General features: G+C 49.4%; 1 protein-coding gene across 6 annotated transcripts in view; it reads right to left on the bottom strand.

The window, feature by feature from the left end:
• The window catches only part of SNX29 (sorting nexin 29), a 562,097-nt gene that overhangs the window by 210,908 nt on the left and 323,378 nt on the right, over positions 1-27,811 (bottom strand). For all 6 annotated transcript variants that reach the window (XM_061208309.1, XM_061208310.1, XM_061208308.1 and 3 more), the window contains one exon: positions 7,763-7,879. In XM_061208309.1, coding sequence (XP_061064292.1) covers positions 7,763-7,879 — 117 coding nt within the window. The remainder of the gene's footprint in view (positions 1-7,762; positions 7,880-27,811) is intronic.

The following is a 27,811-nucleotide window of genomic DNA, read 5'->3' as shown; positions in this document are numbered from 1 at the left end:
TAGCAGAAATGGAATCAATTAAATTAGGATTTAGATGGACATGTCTTAGTCAGTAGGATTGACAAGGCACAGTGGAGACAGGATGGAAGAGGCTGGAGAGTCTACATTTTGAGGATGACAAAAATGGCATGAGTCAAGGACAGCACCACAGTCTGACAGCATGGGACAGAGGTCCAAGCCCAGGCCACATGGCTGCTTGAGCCTCAAGAACAGCTTTTCCAGGCTAACAACATAAGATTGAGACACCTACATGCCAATAAAATACACAGAGGTTAGGAGCCAAGCAACCCAAAGTCTTGAGGTTGAACCCGCAGGAGCGGTGAGGGTAGAGTCTGGGAGCAGCTTCCACAGAGGCAAAGAGTGAGATCAGGGCTACCATATTAAATACAGAAGAGCAGGCCTTGTTTGCACCTATAGTAGGTGTGGGTCATGAGCTCAGGATTTCAGTTCATCCAACTCCGAGTTCCTGGGTCAGATGAAAACAAAAGAAGAAAGAGCGAGCTCCTGTCAGGACGGACGGAGTGGTTAATAGAAGGGGAGCACAGGGCCTGGGAGCCCCAAGAGCTCCTTGCCTGTCGCTGCCTGTCATTTTTCCTGCTGGTGGGGCCGTGAGCAGCGAACTTAAGCCGAGTGATCACGTGGCCACGTGAGCAAGCAGGCAAAATCGGGGGCAAGAGTTGCTTTGTAAACCTGGCTTCTACCTCTTCTGAGTCAGTGGCAGGAAAGGTCTCTGAGTTACCTGTCTCCACGCCGAGTCACAATGCAGTCAAACCAGAGAGACGCAAGTCAGGCAAAACATATTCTGCTCGTTACCTTCTCAGGGGCGGAGCCCATGTCCTCCACAACCCTGCAGCATGCCCCACACTCTGTCAAAACAGCCTCACAAAACACGAGTGACGGACAGGCAGCAAATGCCTCCCTGAACCCACAGCTGAAGTCATTAGGAGCCCAATGTGCACATGTCTTGATGACTCTGTACCTTGCCAGTGCTTCCTACTTGCATCAGTAAGGGATCAGCCTTGTGGCAAAGCTTGCACGCGCTGCATTTGCCAAGTGACACAAAACTCTGATCTTACTGGAAATGTAATTTCAAAGTTCCACACCCGTAAGCCTTGGGTAGCCAGGCTCTGTCTACCCAAATGCTAAACTGTAGCCCCTCAGGGCTCCCCAAAGGAACCCAACTACCCACAGCCATGAGTGAACCAGGCATAAACCAGCGGCAAGACCTGGGCACATGGGGGCAGACAGACCTGTGAGTCCAGCATTAATGCCAAGGGGCGTGTGATCAGGCGGGCAATTTGCCCATCGACAGAAAAGGGTGACTGGGCTCAAAGAGGGGCTTTTATTCTCTGGCACTGAGCTCTTTAAAGTGGGTTCTGCAAGCATCTTTCCGGATGATTTTGTGACAAAAACTAATATTTCTGACTTAAGCCTCTATGTGAGACATATTTTTAGCAGCCTCTCTTAAATGGCACTTTTAAAAATAATCTCCTTCAAGACGGTAGACGATTAGAACACGGATGTCCAAGTGCCGAATTAAAAAGCCTCTTATAATTTGGAATGCGCTGTTTAGAGCTGCTGTGGGACCGCAGACAATTTGGTGCTTGATCATTAGACATTCGGCAAGTGCCACCCAGCTGAAAAATATATTTCTTTTAAGCTCTGGACTTAAATAGCATCAGCCCTCAAATGAGATCCCTCCCTCGGAAGGTTTTAAAGATACCAAGAAAGTCCCAGGAAGCATTTTATTTCAAAGTAGACCTTATTACAAAACTTGGGATGAGCTTTGTCCATCTGTCTCACCCCTGAGTTTTAAATTCCTCGTCTTTCTCTCCCACCAGCTCAGTCATTTCTATAACGGAGGAAAGGTGGCCCATGGAAACACCGTGCAGCTTGCAGCGAGGATTAACGGGAAGTCTCTGGCATCCAGCAGCCTCCAGGACAGCACCTTTCCAGATGATCAGATACTGTGGTTAACAGTGTTTCCATAGATACTGCAGGTGCGTGGCCCGAATCAGACAGCAACTGCTCCCTGAGTGACTGTGTGCCAGCCTCTGAGAAGAGGAAAATGAACACAGCCCCTGTCACAGGGCGGCCATCTAGCCACAGATTAAAAAAAAAAATTCAACGCAAAGTGGTAATACAGAGTGACAGATGCTGGGGCACAAAGTGCCACTGAAACAGATTAAGGGCCAGGCAGGAGCTCAGGAGGGGTGCAAGCAAGAAGGGAGAGTCTGCAAAGACTTTCGTGGAAGCTGATTCTACTGTAAGCCACTTCAGGGAACCCGAAACGGAAAGGATTTGCAGTTTTTCAAGGCAATTGCAACGAATAGCATCGTCATCATGCCACAGAGCGATGTAAATGTCCATGAAACTAGAGACAATGGGAAGGGAAGGGGGAGGGGAGAGACAGAGCTTGAGACAGTGGCAGAGAGAGACTCAGAACCGGGGAGAGACAGACAGACAGAGGCAGAGAAACCAACACGCACACAGGAGGTGAAAGAGAGAGACAGGGAAAGACAGGCAGAGGCAGACCAAGAAAGAAAGGAGCAGAGAGTGAGAAACAAAGAGGAGCAGGGAGAGAGAGACAAAAAGAGACAGAAGAAGAAACAAAGAGATTAAAAAACAGAGACAGCAAAAGAGAGCACAGAGAATCCAAGAGAACCGCGCAGTCCGCTGTCTGGGAGCCAGTGTGGAGGAGGCCCAAAGTGCCTGGGGTTCAGATGACTGAGACCCCGGCCAGCTGGGGAGTCAGTGGAAGGCCAGTGGGACCCAAGACTGAACGCCTGGCTGGCCACTCACCCCAGGTAGAGCGGGGGCAGGCCCAAGTGCACCCCACAGCCAGGCAATGCCACCTCCTCCCCTCCGGGCCCTGTGAATCCCAGGCCAGGGCAGGTTCATGGGACAACCCCGTGCTGCCGGGATCTCCCTGCAGCTGGTGTGTGGGGTAACGAACATGACACATAACTCGGCCCTAACTTTCCTAAATGCATCCCTTGAAAAATATCTTAGAAAAGATGGTCCTTGGGGAAGTAATGCCTACAAAGCATGCTGGAGCTCCCCTTCATGGACAGCCATGAGGCAACCTGGCAGAAAGTGTTACAGCAAAGAAGCCTACTGACCATCCTTTTTCAAGATGATTTATCACAGCACCCCCTCCTTTTTTATATGCACCACCTGCCTGCACCCTTTGAAACATTATTCTACTCTTACGAAACTCTGCCACAGCACCCCCTCCTTTTTTATATGCACCACCTGCCTGCACCCTTTGAAACATTATTCTACTCTTACGAAACTCTGCCACAGCACCCCCTCCTTTTTTATATGCACCACCTGCCTGCACCCTTTGAAACATTATTCTACTCTTATGAAACTCTGCCTTCTCCAGATTCCAAATTTCCAAAGAGCCCGTCCGATATCAAGATTAAATGATCAGTAGGTTAAGACAAAAAAAAAAAAAAAAAAACCCAACCAACTTTGATGTACAAAGCGAGATGGGGAGACAAGGAAGGGGGAGATGCAGTCGGGGAGTGGAATGTGCGAGAGCTTCACCAAAGAGGGATCTGAATCTTTCAAATCCCTAGGAGGGTTGTGCTTGGAGCACAACAGACACTAAATTTTGCTTGAAATGAAAAAGGAAAGAAAACAGAAGAGTAAACAGCATGGTGTTGAAGAATGAGATGGTCCTGGATCTGCAATCTGGCGCAACTGTGGAGTTGTGTGCCTCACGGTGAGTCCTGAGACCTCTCTGTGCCTTGGTTTGCTAAGCTGGAAAATAGACCTTATTAGGTTCATTATATACTATACAGGGTTGTTCTGAGGGGAAAGGATAAAAATGCACACCAACACCAAGCACATAGTACATGGCCCTCACCAAACAGACAAGGGAGGGGACAGGTGAGAGACTGGTGACAGGAGGACAAACCAACAGGGCTGGTGCCTTGAATCAGGGAAGCGATTCTACAGACCTCAAGCCACACCAAGCAGGGCGTCTTTTCTGCTTAAGTGGAGGTGACCCACTTAAACGGTACTTGGGACAAAGAAATAGAGACCCACAGAAGGGGCAGGAAAGAGAGGAATCCAACTTCAATTACATAAAGTGAGACCAAGTTTGCTTCCCCTGTGGGAACAAACTTGCACTTAACGAGTTGTTTTGCCTTCAGCTTTCCCTGTGCTATGCCCGTAATTGACCTCTACATCCTGCCATCTTACAAGGTTCTATTTTTCTGTCTCCATTTATTATTCAAAATAGGAGCTGTTCTCCCAGAGAACTTTCAGGGCTGTAATCAAATCCTGCTAAAAGGTAAAAAAGAAAAAAAAAAAATACAGCATTCATTCACATCTTAACCAGGGGCAGGGGTGGTGGGGTGGGGGAATAATGAGGAGAGAGTCCTAAAAATACTTACATTCAAAAAAAGAAAAGGAAAAAATTCAACCCTTAATCCTTAAAATAAGGATTTAACCCATCTCCTTAAAATAAGTGACTTCTTAAAAGTCTATAATATCATGAAAAGACACCACTGAGAAGAAACTGTGTCCCTGCACCTATCTTTTAAAAAATTTATTATTTGGTGCATGGAGTCATCCTCTGCTCTATGAAAATGAAGTTCTCACTTAGCAAACATTTATGGAGCACCTACGATGTGCCAGGCAGGGTGCTGGGCACTGGGGACTCAGAGATGAAAACGGGGCCTCTACCACGTGCCCGCCACCAAGCACCTTTACTGGCAGCATCTCGTGGAGCCGCCCAAGCGGCTAGTGCCATGTTACTCTCCACCTGATGGAAGAGGAAACCGGGGTTTCCGAATAGGGCAGACCCGGTCCTGACCGTGAGGTCCTCAAATACTCTGGCGGTCTGGGAGGAAGTCTAGTCCCGGGTCAGCAGAAAGTGGAAACGAAGGGGTAGGGCAGCCTCCCACAAGAGAGGCCTCTCATGGGCTCCAGAACTGAAGCTGAGTTTGCGGCTGCCTCCCTCCTCTGCCCTGTCTGTCTGGCTCTGGGCAGATGACTGGAGCGGGCCTGAGGCAGTAACAACAAGGTCAAGATGTCCCCTTGGGGCCAATGCCCAAATGGCCAGCTCTTTCCAACAGCATTCAGGACCGCTTTACTCCCTCTTCACTTCTGGCCATCACAACCTGCCCCCAGGAAAGGATCTGATGACGGTTCGAGCTGCCTCTGGGTAAACGGATGTCACTGCCTTGAAGGGCAATCAGACTGGAAGCAAGAGGGAGCCTGGCAGGAGGAGAGAAGATGGGCTTTCATGTCAGAGGGGCCCAGGGAAAATCTGGACTCCACCACTTACTAGCTGTGACATTCCCTCATTCACTCAATAAGTCAACTTATATTTATTGAGCACCTACTATGTGAATCAATGGGATTCAAAGCGAGCAGAAAGAGACATGGAACTTGCCCTCAAGGAGGGGCACCTCATGGAGATACTGATTAGTGAGAGATAAATGTAAAATCACAGCAAGAGAAGAAGGGAGAGATACATATAAACATCACATTCAACACGGAAAATCTGACCTGGTCGGGTTTCCTGAGGAGGTGATGGGTAGATATTGAGGGGTGAGTTACCTGGGCCCAGAGCCTTATTCCAGGCAGAGGGGACAGCAGGGGCAAAGGCCCCACAGAGGGAGGAAGCAAGGGACCCAGAGCAGAAGAAAGCCGATGGGCTGGGGGCCCAGCACCGTGGTGGAATATAATGAGAAGTCCAGCGGGGCCTGAACCCTTCTGCATCTCAACTGCCATGTTTATTAAAGAGGATGCTAATCCCTCTCGACTCACAGGCTTGTCTTCAAAATCAAATGAGAGAATGAAGGTGAAGACCCGTGTGTGCCTGACACACTGTCGGAACTCTGACGGATGCTGGCGCTCAGGAGGGGCTTTCCTGCAACAGATGGAGGAGGATGGAAGAAGGTGCTAGTCCTCCCAGCGCCCCAAAAGCTTGCACGACGAGATCTCTGGGTCTATACCCAGCCGAGCGGGGCCCCATGAGCTGCCAGACAACCTTCTAGTCTAAATGTGGATTTCACAAGGATGTTATTGACAGCTCTGGTGTAAAAATAAAAATGGGAAGCAACTCAATATCCATCAATGGGGGCCTGGTTAGATAAACCTTGGTATTATCAGTTCAAAGGAATACAATGAAGCTCTTTAAAAGAAGGATGCAGGTCTACACGCGAAGTACAATAAAATGATGTCTAAAGTACATAGATAGGTGGGAGGAAAGTAATATACAGAACAGGGGATAGAGCCGCTACTGGTTGTTAAACGTGTAGGTGTGTGTGCGCGGCTTACTCCAGCAGTGCTCATCTCTGGAAAGACAAACCCAGGACGGATCACTGTTATTGCCTCTGGGCAGGACAATAAAGGCTCGGGATAGGAAGGAGATTTATTTTTCACTGATCATACCCTTTTATACTACTTGGCTGTTTAGCATGGGTGTAACAAGGTTTGTCAAGAGTCCAAATTTTGACAATTTTCAATCGTTTAAAAAAAAAATCCAGTCTTTCACAGCAGACAGATCCAGATCTGTCACTCCTCACCATGACTCAAAAAAACTAGTAAAAAAATTATGAGACAAGAAGAAATTTGAACACTGAAATTCGTTGGTATAGACGAATTATTGATAATGGAGGCCTGACCATGATACTCTATTTGTTTTCTTCATTTTTATAGCTATACACTGAAATGTCTACAGATGAAACTGCCTGGTATTTGATTCAAACCAATATGGAAGGGAAAAGCAGGTACTGGTAACTTGAAATAAGATTGACCATGACTGACAATAGCTCATTTGAACAATGGTTACGTGAGAGTGCATCACACATCCGCCGACCTTCGCGTGTTTAACATTTGACATAAGAAAGTTTTAAAGCAAAGAAGAAGCTATTATAAATGTGCACAGAAGGACAAGATGCTCTCAGCAACATGATTTGCAGTAGCAAAATACTGGAAACAACCTAAATGTTTATGAACACAACCAGATTTAAAATATTGTAGTATTTTGTTCAATAGAGAATTAAAGAATCAAGAAAGTGAACAAACTAGGTCAGGAGTTCTCAACCAGGGGTGATTCTGTCCCCCAGGGGATATTTGACAATGTCTGGAGACATCTTTGGTTGCCATGACCGGGTGGGGTGCTACTGGCCTCTAGTGAGTAGGAATCAGGGATGCTGTTAAACATCCTACAATGCGCAGGACAGCCACCCCACAAAGAATTAAATGGCTCAAAGTGTCAAGAGTGCTGCAGTTTAAAACCCTCTATTAGATCTATGTGGGATGGTCCTCAAACCATAATACTAAATAAACATAAACACACATACACACGGGGCAAACAGATATGTACAAGTATACCACGTAGGTAAAAGTTACACAAAACCGAAACTATTTATTTCTATGGAAATTTATCCATGTAGTAACTATAAAAACAGGGAGGAGAAGACTATATGCCAATTTCAGAATATCGATTATGGGTACAGGGCATGAAATGGTGCCAAGGGGACTTTGACAGATTTTGTAGCATTTTATTTACTTTACCCCCTCCCACCCAAAGGAAAGCAAATGTGCTAAAGGCTAATGCACGTAAAATCTAGATGGTGGCTACCTGGATGCTCCCTCTTTTAGTGTCTGTACTTTTCCATACCCTTGACATTGAACAAACATAACAGCACGGTTGTGAGCAGCAGAGGCTCGGGGGACCGACAGACGGTGTGGGCAGAATGGCAAGGCCAGGGCCTTGCCGGGTGGGGTCACTCACCGGCCCCCGAAGGTCGATGAGCTCCTGCCTCATCTGGGACACGAGGGCTTCCTTGGCCACCAGGGCCCGGTGCAGGCGCTCATTGAACTCGATCAGCTCCCCGTGCATCTCTGCCACCTGCAACACACAAGCACCACGTAGTGAGGCTCGGAGGGCAGACCCTCCCCACGATTCGCCCCGTCCTCTCCGAGCCCATCACTTGTCAGCAAGGCATCAGGAGGTTGTCGGGCTGGAAACAATAACACTGCTTACACTTACGGATTAGCTACGCAATCCACTCAGAAGTTGAATACGTTTTTGACTTGGTTGATTTTAACATTACGGACTCAACGGTCCCCAGTTTATGGTCACAATATGACTGTATCAGGTCATTTTTGGACCTTAGGCTTTTATTCTTAATAAATGAATAATTTTCTGGCAAAGGCTTTCTTTCTCGTCCGAGTTGTGCCTGTCAAGAATTTCCCCGCTAATGGTACGAGTAGAATGACCGACCATTTCTGTTCATCAGGGCCTTGGTTCTGAAAACCAAGAAACCAGAACCGGAGCCTTGTTGAGGATGGTGACAGGGAGGGTGACAGACACACCTGCAGCAGCACAGCTGCCCTATGGTCACTGCTCATTCTATGCCAGGAAAATACTTGAGGAAGATATTATTGCTCCTACCTCACAGAAAGAGGAACAACGTCAGAGGTGTTTAAGGAGCTGGGTCACAGTCACATAGCTAATAAAGGGCTGACTCCGCAGCCCTGGCTCTTGACCACTGGGCCACACTCCACAATCCTGCCACTCCACTGTTTAGCCCATTCAGGCCTGCCAAGAGCCTGCGAATTTATCCACGTTTCAATACTCTTGGCTGATCCCAAATAAATAAAAATGGAGGTTGCGATAAGACAGCCCATGACTGATGTACAGAATCAATAACAGATCTTTCCAGCTGTAACTTACAAACAGAACAAAGATATCCCATATGGTCAAAACATACAGTAATTTCTCTGATTACAAGAGTGATCTTATTGGGGCTTAAAATCAAATTCAACTGTAATTTATTTAAATGTTTTAGAGAAATGTGAGAATGTAATCTTGCCATGCTCATCAGGAACCCTAAAGGAAGAATCTGGCGAGCATCTTACAGAGAAGCCCCCCAGAATGCAGAGGTCAAGCAGACCCCACCTAGCCCCTGTCCCTCCACCCTTCTCAAAAGATCATCCCTCCTATACCCCAGACTTCAGCCAGGTACTTACTACATTCTATATAACACATAAATAATATCAGACCATTTATAATAAGTATTCTATGTGAAATATAAAACATACTGTCAGAATAAAGAAAGGATGTAAGGAGAAGCTTGGTGGGAAAAAAAAGAGTAACCTGAATCTTGATGCTTCAGGAAGAATAAAGGGAAGCCCTCCTTTTTATTTTTATTTTTTGGATATGTTATATAAAAGGTAAAAGGCATAGAAGGAAATACATGAAGATATTAACATTAGTCAAGGGCTATTTTTCTTTCCATTCTTTCTACTTTTCTTTACTTTTTAGTTTCCTAATAATTTATCAGAGAGAATGACCACTTAGCCTCTTTAAAAGAATTAAAATTTTTCACCTGAAAGTAAGGGGAGCCAGGTGTAATCAACATGAAATTTATCAGGTTCCCAACCATAATTCTGATGCATCCATTAATTTGCTCTGTGAATCTCCACTCAAATGTCATCCCCTCTCTGTCCCTCAGATGCTCACCTTTTTCAAACCAGTGTGAAATGCAAAGTGAAAATGGCATAAAAGACATTGCAATAGCCATGCAATTAACAAATGGAGAATAAGTCACTGAGTCTTTTAACCAACGTTTTTTTTGTCATACAGACCTAAAGTTAATATTCCCCAGTTGCCTTATTCCTTTTGTATAAAAAAAGCTTAAGATGATCTTTTGGCCTTTCACAAACAAATACAACATCATTAATAATGCCTGTTCAACTCCTCCGCACAGAAATCACATAAACCCTCCATGAGCTTCCTCAGGGCTGAGAATCCATTCACCACACAGTAAGCAGGAAACATACACAACTGCCAATATCACTGCTAAATACCTGCTAATATGCCCCCACAAAATGCAAGCTTTAAATAAGTGCCACTGTCATTTCTACAGCAAAGCAGGGTTATGCTTTGTTTTTGTTTTGTTTTGTTTTGTTTGGCAGTGGAAACCAGAGTGTAAAAACAATTTTCCGTAAGTGCATAAAACACTGAAACATCCCAGCTTCAAGTGGTGTTTATCATGAGCTGTCAAAACCCTGGTTCTCTTTTGCGGCCAGAGAGTAACTTGACCACATCAGACAAAGCTTTCATTTCACTAGGGAATGGGGGGAAAAAATCCTATGGAACTGAGGAGACACAATTTGATGAAATAATTTCCTGCAGTCATTAAAAAGGCAATGCTCATTGTTACTAGGCGAAGCTCTGAAACCCTGAATTTCTCCATTACATATCCCTACAAACAGTTATTGATATAAACAGCTTTCATCTTACATAAACCATACTGAGCTTACTATTCCTCAAATAACTCTTTCCAAACTCTAGCATAACTAGAAATGAATTCAAGACTCAGAGAGAGCCTCAGAAGAGAAATGTGAGATCACAAATGGTTCCCATTATCATCAAAATAAAAGGCACAACCACTGCCTACCGGAATTTCTATGAGGCTCTGAGGGCATTTACAGGTTTCACCTGACCTTCCTTCGTTATTCTCAATAACTGCAAGGAATAGGATAGAGAGACAGACAGGGGCCCTCCAATCCTTTCTCCACCAAGCAGCAAGAGTGATCTTCCCAAAGCAACAGCTGATGTTGTCACCTGCTGTTTAAAACCTTCAACGCTTCTCACTGTCCTAAGGATAAAAATCCACCCTCCTTCCAGATCCGGCGCCGGCCTCTCTCCCTAACACCATCTCCTGCCCCTTTCCTCCGAACAACTCTCCCTAATGTCACTCAGCCCCGCGGGTCTTCTACGTTCCATAAACATGCTGAGCTCTAGGAGGTCATCCTGTGGACAAAGAGGAGAAAGACACAACCAGCAGAGGAAACAGCAGGTGCAAAGGCCCAGAGGTTGGCAGGGAGGTAGCTGACACAGGCAGTTAAGGGCTCAGACTCTGGTGCAAGACTGGTCTTGGCTGGATCACTTAACAGTGTGCTCCTGTACAAGTCACTTAACCTCTGTGAGCCTGAGGCCCGTCACCTACAAAACGGGGATTAAAAACCACACTCACCAGGACATGGCAGCAACCTAAGTGTCCATCGACAGATGAATGGATAAAGAAGATGTGGCACGTATACACAATGGAATATTACTCAGCCAAAAAAAGGAACAAAATTGAGTTATCTGCAGTGAGGTGGTCTGACCTAGAGTCTGTCATACAGAGTGAAGTAAGTCAGAAAGAGAAAAACAAATACCGTATGCTAACACATATGTATGGAATCTAAAAAAAAAAAATGGTTCTGATGAACCTAGGTGCAGGACAGGAATAAAGATACAGACAGAGAGAATGGACTTGAGGACATGGGGTGGGAGGGGGAAGCTGGGATGAAGTGAGACTAGCATCGACATATATACACTACCATATGTAAAACAGATAGCTAGTGGGAAGCAGCTGCATAGCACAGGGAGATCAGCTCGGTGCTCTGTGACCACCTAGAGGGGTGGGATAAGGGAGGATGGGAGGGAGACGCAAGAGAGAGGAGATATGGGGATATATGTATACGTATAGCTGATTCACTTTGTTATACAGCAGAAACTAACACAACATTGTAAACAATTATACTCCAATAAAGATGTTAAAAACAAAACAAAACAAAACAACAAAAAAAACATGCTCACTTCATGGGGCCGGTGTGTAGATGAAATGAGCTGCCGCCCTTAGCAGGCTTGGCACCATGTCTGCACGTGGCAAATGCTCAGGGAATGAAAGCTCGTTTTACATGGTGGGTGATCACGTGAAAGGGACATGAAAGAGGAGAAGGAGGAGAGGCAGGTCTCCAGAAGCCACATGGAAAAGGGCCACATGTTCCATAACAAGTGGCTCAGACGGCTGTGGAGAGAGCCTCACCATCTCCAAAGCAGTAATGTCACCAAGAGAATTGCTAACCGCCCGCCAGGCACTGTTCTCGGTGCTGGGGTGCAGGAAGGTCATGGGGTTCACACCCTAGAGGTCAGACAAACTGGACTAGAGCCCAGAGAGAGAGGAGGACTTGGAAGGTGGGGTATCGGGAAAGGCCTCGCCCAGAGACAACACTCAGGAGTCACGTCTCTAATCGGCCTTGACACATGCCAGGCAGCCTCCTATGGCCGATCCATGCCCTAAATCACAGCCAGGCACTCACTGCGTGCTGGCACCATCAACGCTCAGGGCCACTTTAGAAGTCTGTCGTGTTTCTTACTACTCTCAGCAGTTGTATTTCCTTGAAAACTAATCTGAAGGCGGTTAAGGAGGAGGTGCCATTTGACAACACTAATGACGGTGACAAAGTCAGAGGCAAATACCAGGTGGAGATACACTGACCACAGCTGATGCAGCTTCCAACAGAGCCCAACGTGGGCCAAAGCACTGGGAACTGAGCCCCGATTCTCTGAAAGGCCCAAGGGAACACGTGGATGGCAGCAGGTATGGTTCCCAAGTTATGTCTGGAAGGTGCACAACTCATGAGCTAATAAGGTGTGAATGCTTATCAGTCAACATTTGGGTTTTGTCCTTTAGGCTGGAGAGAAGACGGTAGAAAGATTTAAGAAGATTTAAGTCACTAGGCTGTTTGGCAACATCTGTCAAACTTTTGAAATCACTCACCTGTGGCTTAGCAAACCCCTGCTGTGGAGTAGCCTGTGCCTCTACTTGCACATGTGCTCAAGCAGAAGTTTAGCTCCAAATGGCTGGAACCCACCTAAATGCCCAACCACAGGGAACTGGTGAAATCTATCAGGTTCCACTGCTGTCTCCCACTGCCTGCCACTTGGCAGACATCACTAGTCGATCACGGCTACCTTCCTCAAGAAGATACCCAGGCAGCCCTAATCAACTGATCAGTGTGTTGGCCTACGTGATGACACCTATTTAGTATCCCTGGCCTAAAGGGTCATCATTGACAGGGAAAGGTGTCATCAAGGTGACATTTGAGTTGGGCTTTGTAAGATGATGCCTTGGGAGCTTCAGGAGACTGAGCAATCCCTTCCAGCTGAGGCATCAGGGAAGATGATCTCCAAAAATAATGTGTCTGTGAAAAAGCTTTTAAGTCTGTGAAAATCCCAGGAATTACCATAATTACCTGCCAAATCATGAAAAGATTATAAATTAAAAAAAAAAAAAAAGCCTCTGGCACTTCCTTTTATATCAGAATGTTCTATCTAATCACATTCAAGTAAATCTTGCTTCACTCCTCCTTTGGCTACCGTACTGAATTAGACACTTCCTGATTAATTAGACCAAGACACCCCCAAATTTTAACAGCAACTGAGACTCTTTTGGTCACATACTGAAACTCTCTGAGAATGTTCACTTGATGCCTCAGAATCTACCTCAGTTTTATAAAACACACGAACTGTTTGTGGGTCCCAGTGACACTGGCCGCGGGGAGGGATCTAGAACCTCCCTCTGCGGTGAAGACACTGCGCCCGCCTGGGTAAAGACAAAGCCCTAGCCAGTGCCCACTTGCCTTAACATACTTTTGAACACCAACTATTATATCCATCAGCTCATGTGACCCTCGCCACCCTCCTGTCAGGTGGGCAGGGCCTCCTATGGATGGGGCCTCGAGGCTCAGAGAGGTCAGGCTGTGAGCCGAAGGCATCAGAGTCAGAGCCGCTGTCTGTGTTCCCTGCCCTCCACCCTGGGGCACAGGAGAAAGCTGAGCCCTTCAGGGGTTAAGGAGATGAGTCAATCCCGCAGAGCAGAGGGATGCAGCACAGTGTGGACCAGTGGCTCCCAGAGCAAGCTGATCATGAGTTGCTCGGAGGGCTTCTGAGAAATGCAGATTTCTGGGCTTCACTCCCAGAAATGCTGATTCAATGTGGGGGAGTCCAGAGCAATACTTTTTAAAGACCCCAGTGACTGTGATGATCCATCAGACTTGGGAACCACTGTCAAAGACAAAGGGGAAGGATTTCACACACTCAGGTGTGAATTGCAGTGGGGCCACTCCCTAGTTTTAGAAACCTAGGTTTTTCAGTTCATCATTTGTAAAATCGGGATGTCACGGAAGCTCCTCCACTTGTCAGCTTTCAACTTCCAGATTCTCAAGGAGGTGAACAAAGGCACAGCCAGAGAAAAACCGCATCAAGCCTGCCGGCCAACACCAGATGGCAGCAACCACCACGCGCAGCGCTGTTACTCCTGCGATGGCAGAGTTCAGTCTGCAACCGTGGGGGCCGTGAACTGGGGCAGGGATGTGAGCTGTCTGCTACCCACCTGAGGCAAGCACAGAAATTCACAATAAGTGTTTTGAAACATCTGAAGCAATTTCATATTGGTATGAAATCCAGGAATTCCGGAATTTTTCTACTTGGTTTTTTTTTTTTTTTGTATTTTACAAAAGTACCCGTTTGCAATGAACTGGAAATACTTAAAAACAAACAAAACCAAAACCAAAAAACCCAAAAAAACTGGCTCTTCAGCACAGATAGTTTGAGAAGCACCTATCGACAACACAGATGCTATACTTGAAACAACGTTTTGCATTAATAATTATTAGAAACAATGACTAATAACGATGAAAAAAGCCAAAATACGACCATTTTTGGATAAAATTTGTGAAGAGAACTGAAAAGAAAAATAAGAACCAACGTTATCAACATCTGTTGGTCTTTTAGATGTATATACCTTGTTTCCTTGTACAGAGTCAATTTAGGCTTGAAGACTAAGAAAATCAGGAACGTTAACTGAAACAACACATGTCCAGACCTAGCTGAGGTCACAGATGTCTTCAAAAAAAATTACAGCTGCCATCGCTCTCTTTGAGACTGATGATGGGCCTTTCCTGCAGCTGCCTGATCATGCCCATCCCCCAGAGGAGGAAGGAGAGGCTCAGGAACTGAGCAGCAAACCAAAACAGAGGCACAAAGAAGGTAAACACCTTGCCCAAGGCCACACAGGAAGCAAGCAGCAGAACTGGTTTTCAAATTTCTGAGTCCATGTTTTGGACTTTCTACCCTGCTTCTCTGCATATACCATGACCAGGATGCTGAGCTGGCATCTCAAGATACCAGAGGACCTGGAGGAGGTGATAAACCTGGGATCAAGTACAGAGAGCATTACCCAGGTAAGGGGCACCATCACGCACGCGCACACACGTGCACACTCCGGGAAAAGGCACCGTCTCTGGCTGCTCCCGAGGCCCAGTCTGGCTTATCACAGACCAGTCTGCAACCAGCCCCCTCGGGGGGACCCTGGCAGTAAGGGAAGGAGCGCCCAGAGTAAACAAGAACCTTAGCAAAGGCAGGAGCTACTGTGAAACTCAGGGTCCAAGGAGAAACCCAGAAACTTGGCCGGCAGCCAAGATGGGCCTTCTTCAAAGTGGTCATTGCTTCATGTGAAGGCACTGTGCAAACCAGTGTGTAAATGAAAATTCCAACATGAAGGCATTCCAGGGGACTGTCAGGAATACTTGGAGATGTTTGGCGTCAACGAGCCCTCTAAGCAGGGCCTCGAATCAGGTGTAGAAAAACGAGGGGCGTGAAGGTCAAACCCAGGTCCTGTCTATTCACTGCTGTGTGACCTGGAGTAAATTACTTCACACCTCTGATTCTTGGTATCTTCTTTGCAAAATGAGGGTATCGTTCCCTATTGTCCAGATTTGTCATGAGGAACAAAGCGATGACAGAGTTTGGGGAGCGCCCGGTGCCTGCCACAGTGAGTGATCCTTAATTTATCGTAACAGAGCACCTCCTCGGGTCCGGCGGTGTTCCAGGTACTTTACAGAAGCAGGCACCACGGCCTGGGAGGTCGAGCTTTATGCCCATTTTACAGATGAGGAAAGCAAGCCTCAGCAAGATAAAGTGATTGCCCAAAACCAGTCTGCAAGAGGGGGCCGGTGTGACTGCGGGGCTCGGGCTCCTGCATCTCCCGAGTCTCCTGTTTCCTTGTGCCTTCCAGCCCACCTTGCGCTCTGATTCTGCTGTGTGGGGCTGACCCCGGGAAGGCGTGCAGGCTCGCCCTGACGAGGCAGAGCTCTGGGATCTCGGGACTGATCCTCCTGGATCATTGTCAAGCTGCCCAGTGACAGGTTCACCGGGAGCCCAGGGAGCAGCTCCATCCTCAAGTCCACCGAGATAGCCCCATGTGGGCTCCATCCGCAGCGCCACTGAGATAAGTAGAAGCCTGCAAGGAGGCCGAGGGATAAGTTCCCGTGGAAGAGAGACTTCCTTCACCTCCTCTGTAACGAGCCGTTCTGTGCTCAGAACGCCGGGCTTGAGAGAAGGGATGCTTAAAAACATTTGGTTGGTATTATGGTTTAATGGGGGAGGAGGAAACACCCAGAACTAATAAATTACGGGATGCCTCTGAGAAACAGATGTTATGTAACTGTTAAAGCCCAGCCACAGAGCTGCTGGGTCCCTGTCCCCGACGTTTGCCCTCATTTCTCCCGACACCCGGCCATTCAGAGAATACACCGGGCAAGCTGTTGAGAAAGGTCATACACGGCAGCAGCTGCTACCCACCCAGATAACACCTTTTCTTTCCTGCTTTCCACTAATGGCCCTTAAAGAGCAAAGGCAGAGTATACGGAAATGGCAATAATAAAAGAGCAGCCAACACCTTCCTGGTGGTTGTTTGAGACAAATGAGCAAGGACAGGGGAAAAAAAGCAAAAACAAACCCTGAGCCCCAGCCCTCTGCTGAAAGACACGTTCCTATCAGAAGAATAACACAAGAGGCATCATGCATCTGTGGAGGTTTTTAAACAGGTTCCATCAACTGTCACCCATCCTGGGACTTCCCTGGCGGTCCAGTGGTTAAGGCTCTGTGCTTCCACTGCGGGGGCCACGGGTTTGATCCCTGGTCAGGGAACTAAGATCCTGCATGCCACGCAGCACGGCCAAAAAAAAGAACCTGTCACCCATCCTGGTGGCATTACCAGAGGGGTCGCACAGCCTGGTGTTTAAGGCACAAACTCCAGAGCCCAGCGACCTGGGATTCCCCCCCTTGTAGCTGTGACTTCGGGCAAGAAGCTTTCACCAACCTGGGTCTCAGTTTCTCATTCATAAAATGAGGTTAACAGTGTAGATTTCACAGGGTTTTTGTGAGATCTGAGCAAGGTGATATATACGCAAGAGGTGCTCAGCTAGGAGCCCACAGGCACTGAGTGCTCCGTAACTGTTGGCCATTATTATGCCATTAAACTGGCACCAAGAAAAACATCCCGTGTCACTGGTCCCACAGAATCTACAGCCTAAACCACCTTCAGATCTGTCCCCACTCTTCCATCTCTGTCACCCAAGCCTTGGTTGAGAAGCCTCCCATCTCCCACCTGGACAAACAGAACAGTCTCCAGCTGCCATCCCGCTGCCCTCTTGTCCTCTGCCCCACCCCCAAGCTGGCGCTCAAATGGCCTCCCTATGACCCAAACCTGATCACATCCCTTCTCTGCTTAAAACATTTCACTGATGTTGACGAAGAAATGACAAGAGGTCTGCAATTTGCTTCAAAAGAATATGGAGGTGAAGGCAGTGGAGGGTTAGGCATGGAGTAGGATTGGCCTTGGCAGCTGGAGCCGGATGAGACCGTGTGATGGGTACAGGGGGTACGTTACACTATTCTGCCTACATTAAATTTCTCCAGAATCCAAAGTTTAAAAATATCTTTCAATGGCTTTCCACGAATTTCCCTGGCATGGCATACAAGCGATGGGAGGAGGGGCAAGGTGGGGAAGGGAGGGAAGAGGTGGGAAGGGGAGAGAAAGAAATATTTCAAGGGAAAAACCGACACTGATCATATGAGATTTCATCCTGCCCCTACACTTCCCTCTGTGCACATATCCTAGAATCCTATCCACCCTTCAAAGATGCATTCATCTCTCAGTTTACCTTACTCCCCAGATCCTTTGACACGTTTATCCATGTTCTCCATAAATGATTCCTCAAGAGTGTAAGAGCAGTTATTGTTTTCTGAGCACTTACTACATGTCAAGCACTTTCAGGGCCACAGAAAAAGGCTCTTTTGTAAGAAAAGGTGTGTCTCTGAGTGGCCACAGCCCCGCAGGGGCTCAGTGAGTGGCGCACGGGCTGGACACAGCTGCCACTGGTCCTGAGAACCACATGCCCTCGTGCAGTGTACGACCTGCACAACGACACACAGAGGCCTTAGACACTTTGCCAGGTGCCCTGCTTCTCCCATCTTACAGGGGAGGAAACTGAGGCCCAAAGCGGCTAGAACATTTGCCCACGGTCACACAGAGATGAGGGCACTGGGTGACGCCAGACCCACGCTCCTTTTCTTACACACGGCACACACAGGAGGAGGTGTGGCCCTGCATGGCCAGCCTCCATGCACCCCAGCATACAGTGCCGCCTCCCAGGCCTGTCATGGAGCGCAAGACCTCACCCGACTCCACATGTCTTCCCAGGGATGGCGGCCAAAGCCACTGACAACACCAGACACTTCCGGGGCTTATCTCTGCTGGATCAATGAAGGGTGGGGGGCAACAGAGGAGAAGACGGTGAAGGCTCCTTTCTGTTAACACAGCAGATAATGTCATTTAGCTGCCATCGTACAGTGGTTGTAATTATAACCCGTTACAAGTACAAAGCACTGTGCTCGGCCGGGCTGTGAAAACGGGTCAAGAATTACTTTAAAAGGCTTTGCTAGGTGTCCCTGGTGGCGCAGTGGTTAGGGATCCGCCTGCCAATGCAGGGAACACGGGTTCAAGCCCTGGTCCGGGAAGATCCCACATGCCGCGGAGCAACTAAGCCCATGCGCCACAACTACTGAGCCTGAGCTCTAGAGCCCGCGAGCCACAACTACTGAGCCCACGTGCCACAACTACTGAAGCCCACGCGCCTAGAGCCCATGCTCCGCAACAAGAGAAGCCACCGCAATGAGAAGCCCATGCACCGCAACGAGAAGCCCGTGCACCGCAACGAAGAGTAGCCCTGGCTCGCCGCAACTAGAGAAAGCCCGCATGCAGCAACGAAGACCCAATGCAGCAATCAATCAATCAATTTATTTTTTTTTAAAAAGTCTTAAAAAAGGCTTTGCTGCCCTCTCCTTTCAAAAGCACTGCTGTTACAGGCTTGCTCACAGAGGACAGCTATCGATTCCCAGGGATCCTGGGCTTGGAAGGCAGCTCGGTGCTGGCCTCGTCTGTCTCCCCAGCACAGAAAGCTTTCTCCAGCCTGCTGGTGGCGGGGTGGGGAGGAGGAAGGAGGCGGGGAGACGGAAGGGGTGGAAGGAGGAAGGGGAGAGGCCATCATCATCAAGAGCAAACATCTGCCGAGCGCACACCTGGGCCGGCCCCAGTTCCCAGCAGCGTCCCTCTGTGAGCTCATCCACCGACAACCTTTTGAGGCCCAGCCATGGCATTGTCTCTTCTTTAAAAATTCATCTTCAGTATCCGAAAATTCTCAGAGATTCATTCATTCAACAAATTTCTATTTGCATCTACCAAGCCCTGTACATCTATCAAGTACTACAGACATAGTAGCAAATGAGAGAAAAATCCCTGCCTTGGTGGTTTCTCCATTCTAGTAGCGACACCGCCCCACCCCGACAAGGAGACGGAGGTGCACGGAGGTTCAGTCCTCATCAAGACTAACGAGCTGAGGCCTTGGGCTCTGAACTTGGAGCCCATGCTCACCACCACCACGAGGGACCATCTCTTGGCTCTGGGGTGGTTCATTTATAAAGTTCCTCCTGTCTGCAGCCACTTCTGGAATGACTTCGTTCGCCTATGCAGTCATTCGCTGGTGTGCCAGGCGCTGTCCTGGGTTCTCACTGGGAGCTCACCCTCACCAATAGTGGAGTTGGCGGATATGCCACCTTCTCTCCAGGTTCTGGGCATCAGTAGTGACCTCGGGGAGCTCCCTGCCCCCGAGGGATTCAGACACTGACAGTCCCCATACAGCACAGCCAGTGTCCCAGCCAGAACACAGTGGGGTCCTGGGGGCCAGGGGAGGGGTCCAGAAGACTGTACACAAGGGGAGGCTTGCGGGGCGGGAGGAGGTTAGCCAGCAGGAGGCAGGAGAACCAGGACACACCCAGGCCCGGCCGCGTCCGAGCCGCAGCACTCCCGTGCCCCCAGGCTCCTGTGCTATACAGTGGGGACCCATCGTGCTGAGCGGGCAGGGCTGGTGGGAGACCCAGCTGGGACAAGAGCTGACCTCAGAGTCCCAGGCTGGCACACAGGAGGGGCTCACCCTGGGACAGCTTCTTCTCATTCTTGAGAACTGGATGCCAGACCTAGGAAGTTACATAATACCACAGATCTACCACTCGCTCCCCAATTCAGAGGTTTCTCCAGAAAATATTTCACCCTGAAGTGCTGTTTTTAAGTTTATTGTGCAGGGTGCTGGAAAGCAAAGGATTTCATATAAAGATGTAAATCCTGAAATTATGTGGCTCTTTGTCACAGTTTAATGTCGTCCAGGAATCAGGGGAGGCCGGTGCATTTTTAATCATATTCCTTCGGAAGGAATACATAGAGCCCTCCTGAATATTTTGAACACGGCTCGATAAATTATGCCCACGTTTCAAAAGAAAGACAGTAAATGAAAAACATTAAATTTTATGAGCATCGAAAAATGTTTCTCTCCCTGGATGGTCTCTTTCTCATACCAAACAGCACTGGCTTAAAGCTGAGAGGAGCCCCGTTCAGGTAACGACCACCTTGCTTCTCCAGGGTGGACACAGTCATGCTGGGCAGTGAACTGTGGACACAGACAGCTGGACAGAAGGACACTGCTGCTCAAGTGCAAGTGTGCAGTGTGGGCAGGTGCTGGAGGCTGAACTTGGAGCGCCTCCGTACGGTGAAGGACGTGGACTGCTCTCCAACACTTTCCTTGTCAAAGAAACAAAGGTCTTGCCTTCAGCAAGCTAAACAGGCGATGCCTGGCCTAAAATATTGATTGGCCTCCCACTTTCATAATGACTCAGCCCCCAAAACACCGATGAGACATTCAGGTAGAAATCTATTTATACCAGGAAAGAAAATGCCTCATACACCCAATTCCACAACACACTGAATACTCTCCACCTGCAGAGGCCTCAGAGGCTCCTCTGGAAGCTGCTGCAGAGAGAACACGAGTTTGGCTCAAGGATGCAGCACATCAGGTTGAAGCAGCCGAGGAAGGGCCCTGGAGGTGTCACGCCACGGTGACTCAGCCCCGGAAACTTCCACTTTGCACCAGTTTCGTGGCAAGATCTGCCTGCTTCCTTGGTGCTTGTATTCCTAGAACCTGCGCTGGATTGTCCCAGACCTGGGATGAGTGCCAGCTGCTGGGTCAGGACTGCCAGTTCACAGGTTCTTCCAGGAGGCTGTCGCCCTTGCACTGCGGGGCAGACCACCCTCACTGCACAGCAGGACAATCCTTCTCATCTCCACTAAGCACCTGGATGAATGGGTTGGGAGACGGTCACAAGCTTTCTTCTTCAAAGCGAGATTTTTAAAAACCTCCTTAGATGACCTCAGCCAGTCCCACGGTTTTAGATAGCACCTGCACCCTGATAACCGCTAAATACACATCTCCCACTGGGACCCCCAGACGCATACATTCAACTGCTCATTCAGCAGCCCCACTTGGAATATTTGTTTAATTTACCATTTTATCTTTTTATCTTTTATTTTTTTGGCCGTGCGGCTTGCGGAATCTTAGTTCCTCGACCAGGGATCGAACCTGTGCCCCCTGCAGTTGAAGCGCAGAGTCCTAACCACTGGACTGCCAGGGAATTCCCTTCACTTGCATATGTAATCGGCATCCCATACTTCAAAGGAAATGGCCTGAAAAGCCAACTCTTGATTTCCCCCCTCAAGCCTCCTCCCACTTGACAATTCCCAGCTTCCTTCCGTCTGCTCAGGCCAGAAACTTTGGAGCCACCCCGGGCTCTTCTTTCTCTCATAGCCCACACGCAGTCCACAGCAAGTTCTGATGGCTTTCCTTTCAAAGCAGATCTAGAATCCAGCCACCTCTCACCACTTCCTCTGTCAGCACACCGGGCCCAGCCACCAGGCCGTCTCACCTGGACCCCAGCAAGAGCCCCCTGGCTACCATCCATCTGCTTTCAACAGACTGGCCACTGTCGCTCTGCTCAAAAACTCACCAGTGGGGACTTCCCTGGTGGTCCAGTGGTAAAGAATCTGCCTTCCCATGAAGGGGACATGGGTTCGATCCCCGGTCTGGGAACTAAGATCCCACATGCCGCGGGGCAAATAAGCCCACGTGTCGCAACTACTGAGCTTGCGCGCCTCAACTAGAGAGCCTACGTGCCGCAAACTACAGAGCCCACGTGCCACAACTACAGAGCCTGCATGCCACAACTAGAGAGGGAAAAAACCCGCATGCCACAACTAGAGAGGGAAAAAACCCGCATGCCACAACTAGAGAGAAGCTGTCACGCTACAACGAAAGATCCTGAATGCCTCAACGAGGATCCCGCATGCCACAACGAAGACCCAACGCAGCCAAAAAAAAAAAAAAAAAAAGGAACTCACCAGTGGCTCCCCGTGTCACTCAGGTCAAAGCCAAGTCCATACAACAGCCTGGGAGGCCCGGTCCATCCAGCCCGTACATCTCTGACCTTGGCTCCTACGGCCCCTCGCTTCTTCACCAGCCTCATGTCTGTTTCTGAAACACCAGGGCCTTTGCACCTGCTGTTGCCTTTGCAGAGGACTTCCCTCTCCCAGGTAACTAACCACCAGGCACATTCCCTCCTCCACCTTTGGGCCTTTACTCCAAGACTACCTGGCCAGCATGGCTTTCCAAGTCCACCCCGTATAAACTAGTCCTCCCAGCCCCATCACTCCCTGCACTTGTTCTGATTTTTATGCAGCCCTCACTACCATCTGACTACTGTTTCTTCAAACTCACTTGATCCTCACAAGGGAGAAGCAAAGGAGGGCAGCGATCTCCGGGCATGTGTGTACTGCTGTCCCCCAGGGCCTGGAACAGTCCTGACACACAGTAAGCTTGCAATAAATGTGTGTAGCATATGGGCAGAGAGGAACAGAAATTACCCATGAGTGTTTTTAAATGTTAAAAAACATTCAACCACGTTAGAACTCCAGGGTTTATATCCACAGCGAATGACCTCTGCCTGCGATGAAGTTAGTGCTATAGAATGAACATTTGTGTCCCCCGACCACAATTCATGTGTCAGAGTCTAACCCCCAATGTGACGGTGTGAGGAGACGAGACCTCTGGGAGGTGATTAGGTCATGAGGGTGGAGCCCTCATGAATGGGGTTAGTGCCAGTCGTAGCCCATTCGGGCTGCTATAACAAAGTGCCACACTGGGTAGATGATGAACAACAGACATTTATTTCTTATAGTTCTGGAGGCTAAAGTCCAAGATTGGGGTGCCAGCTTTGTGGGGTGAAGGCCCTCTTCTGGGGTGCAGACGGCCGACTCACTGTGTCCTCATGTGGTAGAAGGAGCAAGGCGGCTCTCTCCGGGCCTCTTCCATAAGCTCACTCCTGAGGGCTCTGTCCTCATGACCTCAGCACCTCCCATGAGCCCCACCTCCTAGTACCATCACCTTGGGCGTTAGGTTTTCATCGTATGGATTGGGGCAGGGGGACCACGAACATTCAGACCACAGCAGTGCCCTTTAAGAAGAGACAAGAAAGCTTGATCTCCACCACGTGAGGACACAAGAAGATGCTCATCTGCAAACCAGGAAGCTGACCCTTTCCCAAGAACTGGACCTGCTGGTGCCCTGGTCTCGGACTTCCAGCCCCCAAACTGTGAGAAATAAATGCCTGTTGTTTGTAAGGCACCCAGTCTGTGGCATTTTGTTACTGCACCCTGAACGGACTAAGATGCCTCACTCAGGGGCTCTCCTCTGCTTGAGGAAAGAAGAGGAAGGTGATGGGGGAGGATCCAGCAAGGTGGGGACCACAAGCCTCAGGCCAAGGTCAAGGCCTGGTGGTGCGTCCCTGCAGGTGAGCAGGGCCTGTCTTGTTGACCAGGCTGCCACAGGCCCAGCCCATGTGCTGGGACTCCCAGGTCCTGCTTGCACAACCTTGTCAGCCCAGCTCAGGTCATCGAATCACCAGCAGGAAAGCAGAAGGTGGCCACCTCTCCCTTCCCAAGCACAGTACTTAGCAAACGACTTTAACTTGCTTTTTGCACATCGGCATCTCCCGCCCCCAGACTGGAGGTGTTGCCGTCTGGGCAAGGGCTGCGCTTGGGCTCACTGCTCTGTCTCTGGGTCAAAACACAGCGATCTGTCCTCAAAGCCCACCAATGAATGGCCTGTCGGTCTCTGCAGGCAGCCCAGGGGCTCCAACACCGAGAAGAAGGGACGGCAACGCCTACCCCCACTCCCATCTTCTTGAGGGATGTTCTTCCACATAAATATAAGACCCCTCTCAACTCCTGCCCTAGGGGTTTCTGGAAACTTCTTTGAGGGATTTTTAAACAAACACCAATGCTGTTCTGACCCAAGAGGTTTGAAATGGAAGAGACAAGAAGGCGTGTGGGTGCTGGATAGGAACAGGCTTCAGAGGCAAGGGGGCCTCAGGGAGGACAGCCTCCGTCATCCCCCCATGAGAGGGGGCCTCAGCTCCCGCACTAAAACAGGTGATGGTGCCCACCTCATTGGGGGAGTGGGTGTGAAGAATCAATCCAATACACCGTGTACATAAAACTCCAGGGACAGTGCCGAGAACGCAGCAAGCGTGCAATGGAGGGGAGTGAGGAAGAGATGGGAAGAAAACACACAGAGGACGCACAGCCCTGGACACCCCGGCTCCAGGCCTCCGGAACGTCCACCGCAGGGAGGAAGGCTAGTTCTGAAGTTAGAGAATGCCCTGGGGCCTTTGCAACAGAGGCAACAGTGGATTTCCACATATGACATCATCTCTGAGCCACTCCCCACTGAGAAATCTCCCCCCCGACATCCCAGGACCCCCACCTGGACCACCTCCATCGCCCTCTGCACAGCGGCCAGTGCCCGGCTCCTCTGAGGTCACGCATTCTGTTCCTCTCACCAGGCAGCCCCATGTGCCAGATCCTTCCACGTTCTCTTCTCCAGAAACGTCCACGTACCTCGCCCAGCTGGATATCATCAGTCTGCCATGTGTCATGGACCCTCCACTCTGTGCTGTGCCCTTCCCTTCAGCCCTGTGAGCTCCCTGAGGTCAGGAATGCCGCTGTGTCCCCAGAGCACAAACCCTGTGATGCTCAGCCCAGCACATGGCACACTGGAGGCCCCTGTGTTCGGTAAGTTTCACGACTCCAAGTGCAGAAAACCAGGCCCGGGGGTCCTGTAGCCAGTGCGAGAGGACTGTTCCAGCTCGAGAGAAAATTCCCAACAACGACTGTTAACCCTCAGCGGGACAGGAGGTAAGCTCCCTGCCACCACGGGATCCTGAGCAAAGGCTGGTCCCTGCCAACCTTACCAGCACAATTCCACACTTTTTTTTTTTGTTAACTCGCTATGGCCCAACACAGTGGTCTCCCAGCTCTCCAAGGAGCCCTTCCCCATTCCAGAGCCTCCGTCTGCTGTTTCTTCTGCTTTCTACTCTTCCTTTCTCTCCTCATCACTCGGGACTCAGTTCAAACGTTGCCTCTGCAGACAGGCCACCTTGTGTGCAGTGGCTCTTCTCAGCATGGGTTCTGTTCACCTCACGCCTGCAAGGAATCCCCTTCCCGTGAGCGTGGCTGGACCCAGTGACTTGCTTCTCAAAGAACAGAAGACAGAATGGCATTGAGATGCTACTGCTAAGATGAGGTTACAAAGGCTGACTTCCCTCCTGCCGTCACCCTCACAGCTGCTCGTCACCGCTCCCTACGATGGGATGCTCAGCTACGTCAGCTGTCCTGAGCATCAGGACCTGAGGCCCAAAAGGGAAGGGGCACGTGATCTGGTACTGACAGACTGGTACATACATGTGCTGGATAGCAAATTTAGTCACAAGTCAACAGTAAGTAACATGTTCTTTTAAATTACTAAGTTTGAGAGTAAACGTGACATAGAAATAGATTAACTTACTTGTTGATGACTTGTTTGCACTCCATTCGATTTGCTAGAATATAAACTCCATAAAGGCAAGACCAAGTCTGTTTTGTGCGCGCACGCACACACACACACACACACACACACACACACAGACACACCAGTGCTTGACGAAGGCTCTTGATAAATATTTGTGACATGCAAAAGTGGCATCGACACAATTTCCATGGGAGTCAGCAGGTGAGGTCAGAAGGTCTTTGGCATTAGGATTCCACGACCTCAGCCACACTTGGAAACGCCTTCCTGGGAGAGCCTCCTGGGAAGGTCTTCCGTGGGGCTGCACACATGGGAGAGGACACTCAGCAATGATGGGCAAGGGGGGACAGCTGCCATCTGCCCACATGTGCCAAGCCCTTTAAAGGAGCTGCCTCACCTCATCCTTTCACATCAACCTCCCTCTTTAAGATGAGGAAAATGAGAGCCGCAGAGCCGAAGGAACTGGCCGAAGCCACCCTGCGAGTCAGGTTCGAAGCCTGGTCTGTCTGATTCCCAAAGTGGGGAGCTACTCACTTCATAACACCGAACCTCAAATCACTGCACCGGCAAAAGGAGGCTGGGAGAGTCGCAGCAACTCTGCAGACGCCCCCTCTGTGAGCAGTTTACTCCGGGGAAGGAACTGACATGTGATTTTGGTACCGACAGAGTAATATCGACACAAGTTGCTTTGTAAATTTAGCCAGAAATGAACAGGCCTTTCAAAAACAACTTGCTGTTTTGAAAAAAGGCTTCATCCAAAGAAGAGACCTGGGCGGGGCGGGGGTGGGGATGTCACTGCAGAGGCTCCCACCTCCGCCCCAGACTCTGGGGGCTGCACGGGCCGGGTGGGTGAGGGAGGGGGGGATGGAACGCTGTTCTCCACTTTCCAACACGGCCCCTCCCTGCAGGGAAGGTGTTTTGCTCGTCAGGGAACGTGTGGAGCCAGGCTAGCGTCCACTTCCTCAGTTGCCAAGGAAGGTCTGAGCAGCCCCCAGTGGACAGGATGGCGGCCGGAAGGAGCCGCCTGTAGTCAGAGAAAACCCTGCCTGTACCAAGGACAGAGCCCTCGAGGGGATGCTGTTCAGGTGACAGGCACGTCTGAGCTCATACAGTGGCAACAGCTTTACTACATAGAAAAGTAACTTGAATGTCACCCCATATCCCTATGTCTCATCCAGTCCTTGACAATAGCAACCAACACACACACACACACACACACACACACACACACACACACACGGCCTCCAGCCTTCCACCAGCAGCTCCTTGCAATGGGCGTCTGCTGTTTACTGCCCAGCTCTTACTCCTCCTTCTTGCAACAGAACCTGGACTTGCCTTTGCAAAACCTGAGCTAAAATAACGGAAAGAGATGTTTAACTAGATGAAAAGTTAACACTTTGGTATGGCATAAAGCCCATAGGCTAGGACCGCCTCGTGGGCCTGTGGCCAGCGCACTCACATGGGGTCTGCGCTTCAAAGAGGGGGAGGAACCTGCACTTGGGGCTTAACGCTCCGTGTTCACCATCTTGAAATTCTTAGTCATTTGATCTCTGAATTGCCGATTTGTACGTGAAGTCTGATGGGACCATGGAGCGTGTGTGTGAGCAGAGGACACGGGTTCTTGGCCGTCTGCTTCCCCACCCTCACAGAGCAAGCGCTGCCATGCTCCACCCCCACCCTAACATGGGCCTGCTGTGGACACGTGCCCCCATGTGTCAGGTCCCAGGCAGGGCCCCAGGTGCCTGGGAGGGTCTGCACTTGCCCTGCAAGTATCCCCACGTCCAAGGAAGGGTGACATTAAATAGCAAATAAAATTTTTAAAAAACACCCCAACAGGTCAAGAGAGAGACTACAGAAGGAAGGAAGACGTTTTTAC

The sequence above is a fragment of the Eubalaena glacialis genome, chromosome 13, assembly GCF_028564815.1.
Source record: "Eubalaena glacialis isolate mEubGla1 chromosome 13, mEubGla1.1.hap2.+ XY, whole genome shotgun sequence".
NCBI lineage: Eukaryota > Metazoa > Chordata > Mammalia > Artiodactyla > Balaenidae > Eubalaena > Eubalaena glacialis.
Note: the sequence above shows the minus strand (reverse complement) of the source record. Positions and strands in the feature narration are given on the sequence as shown.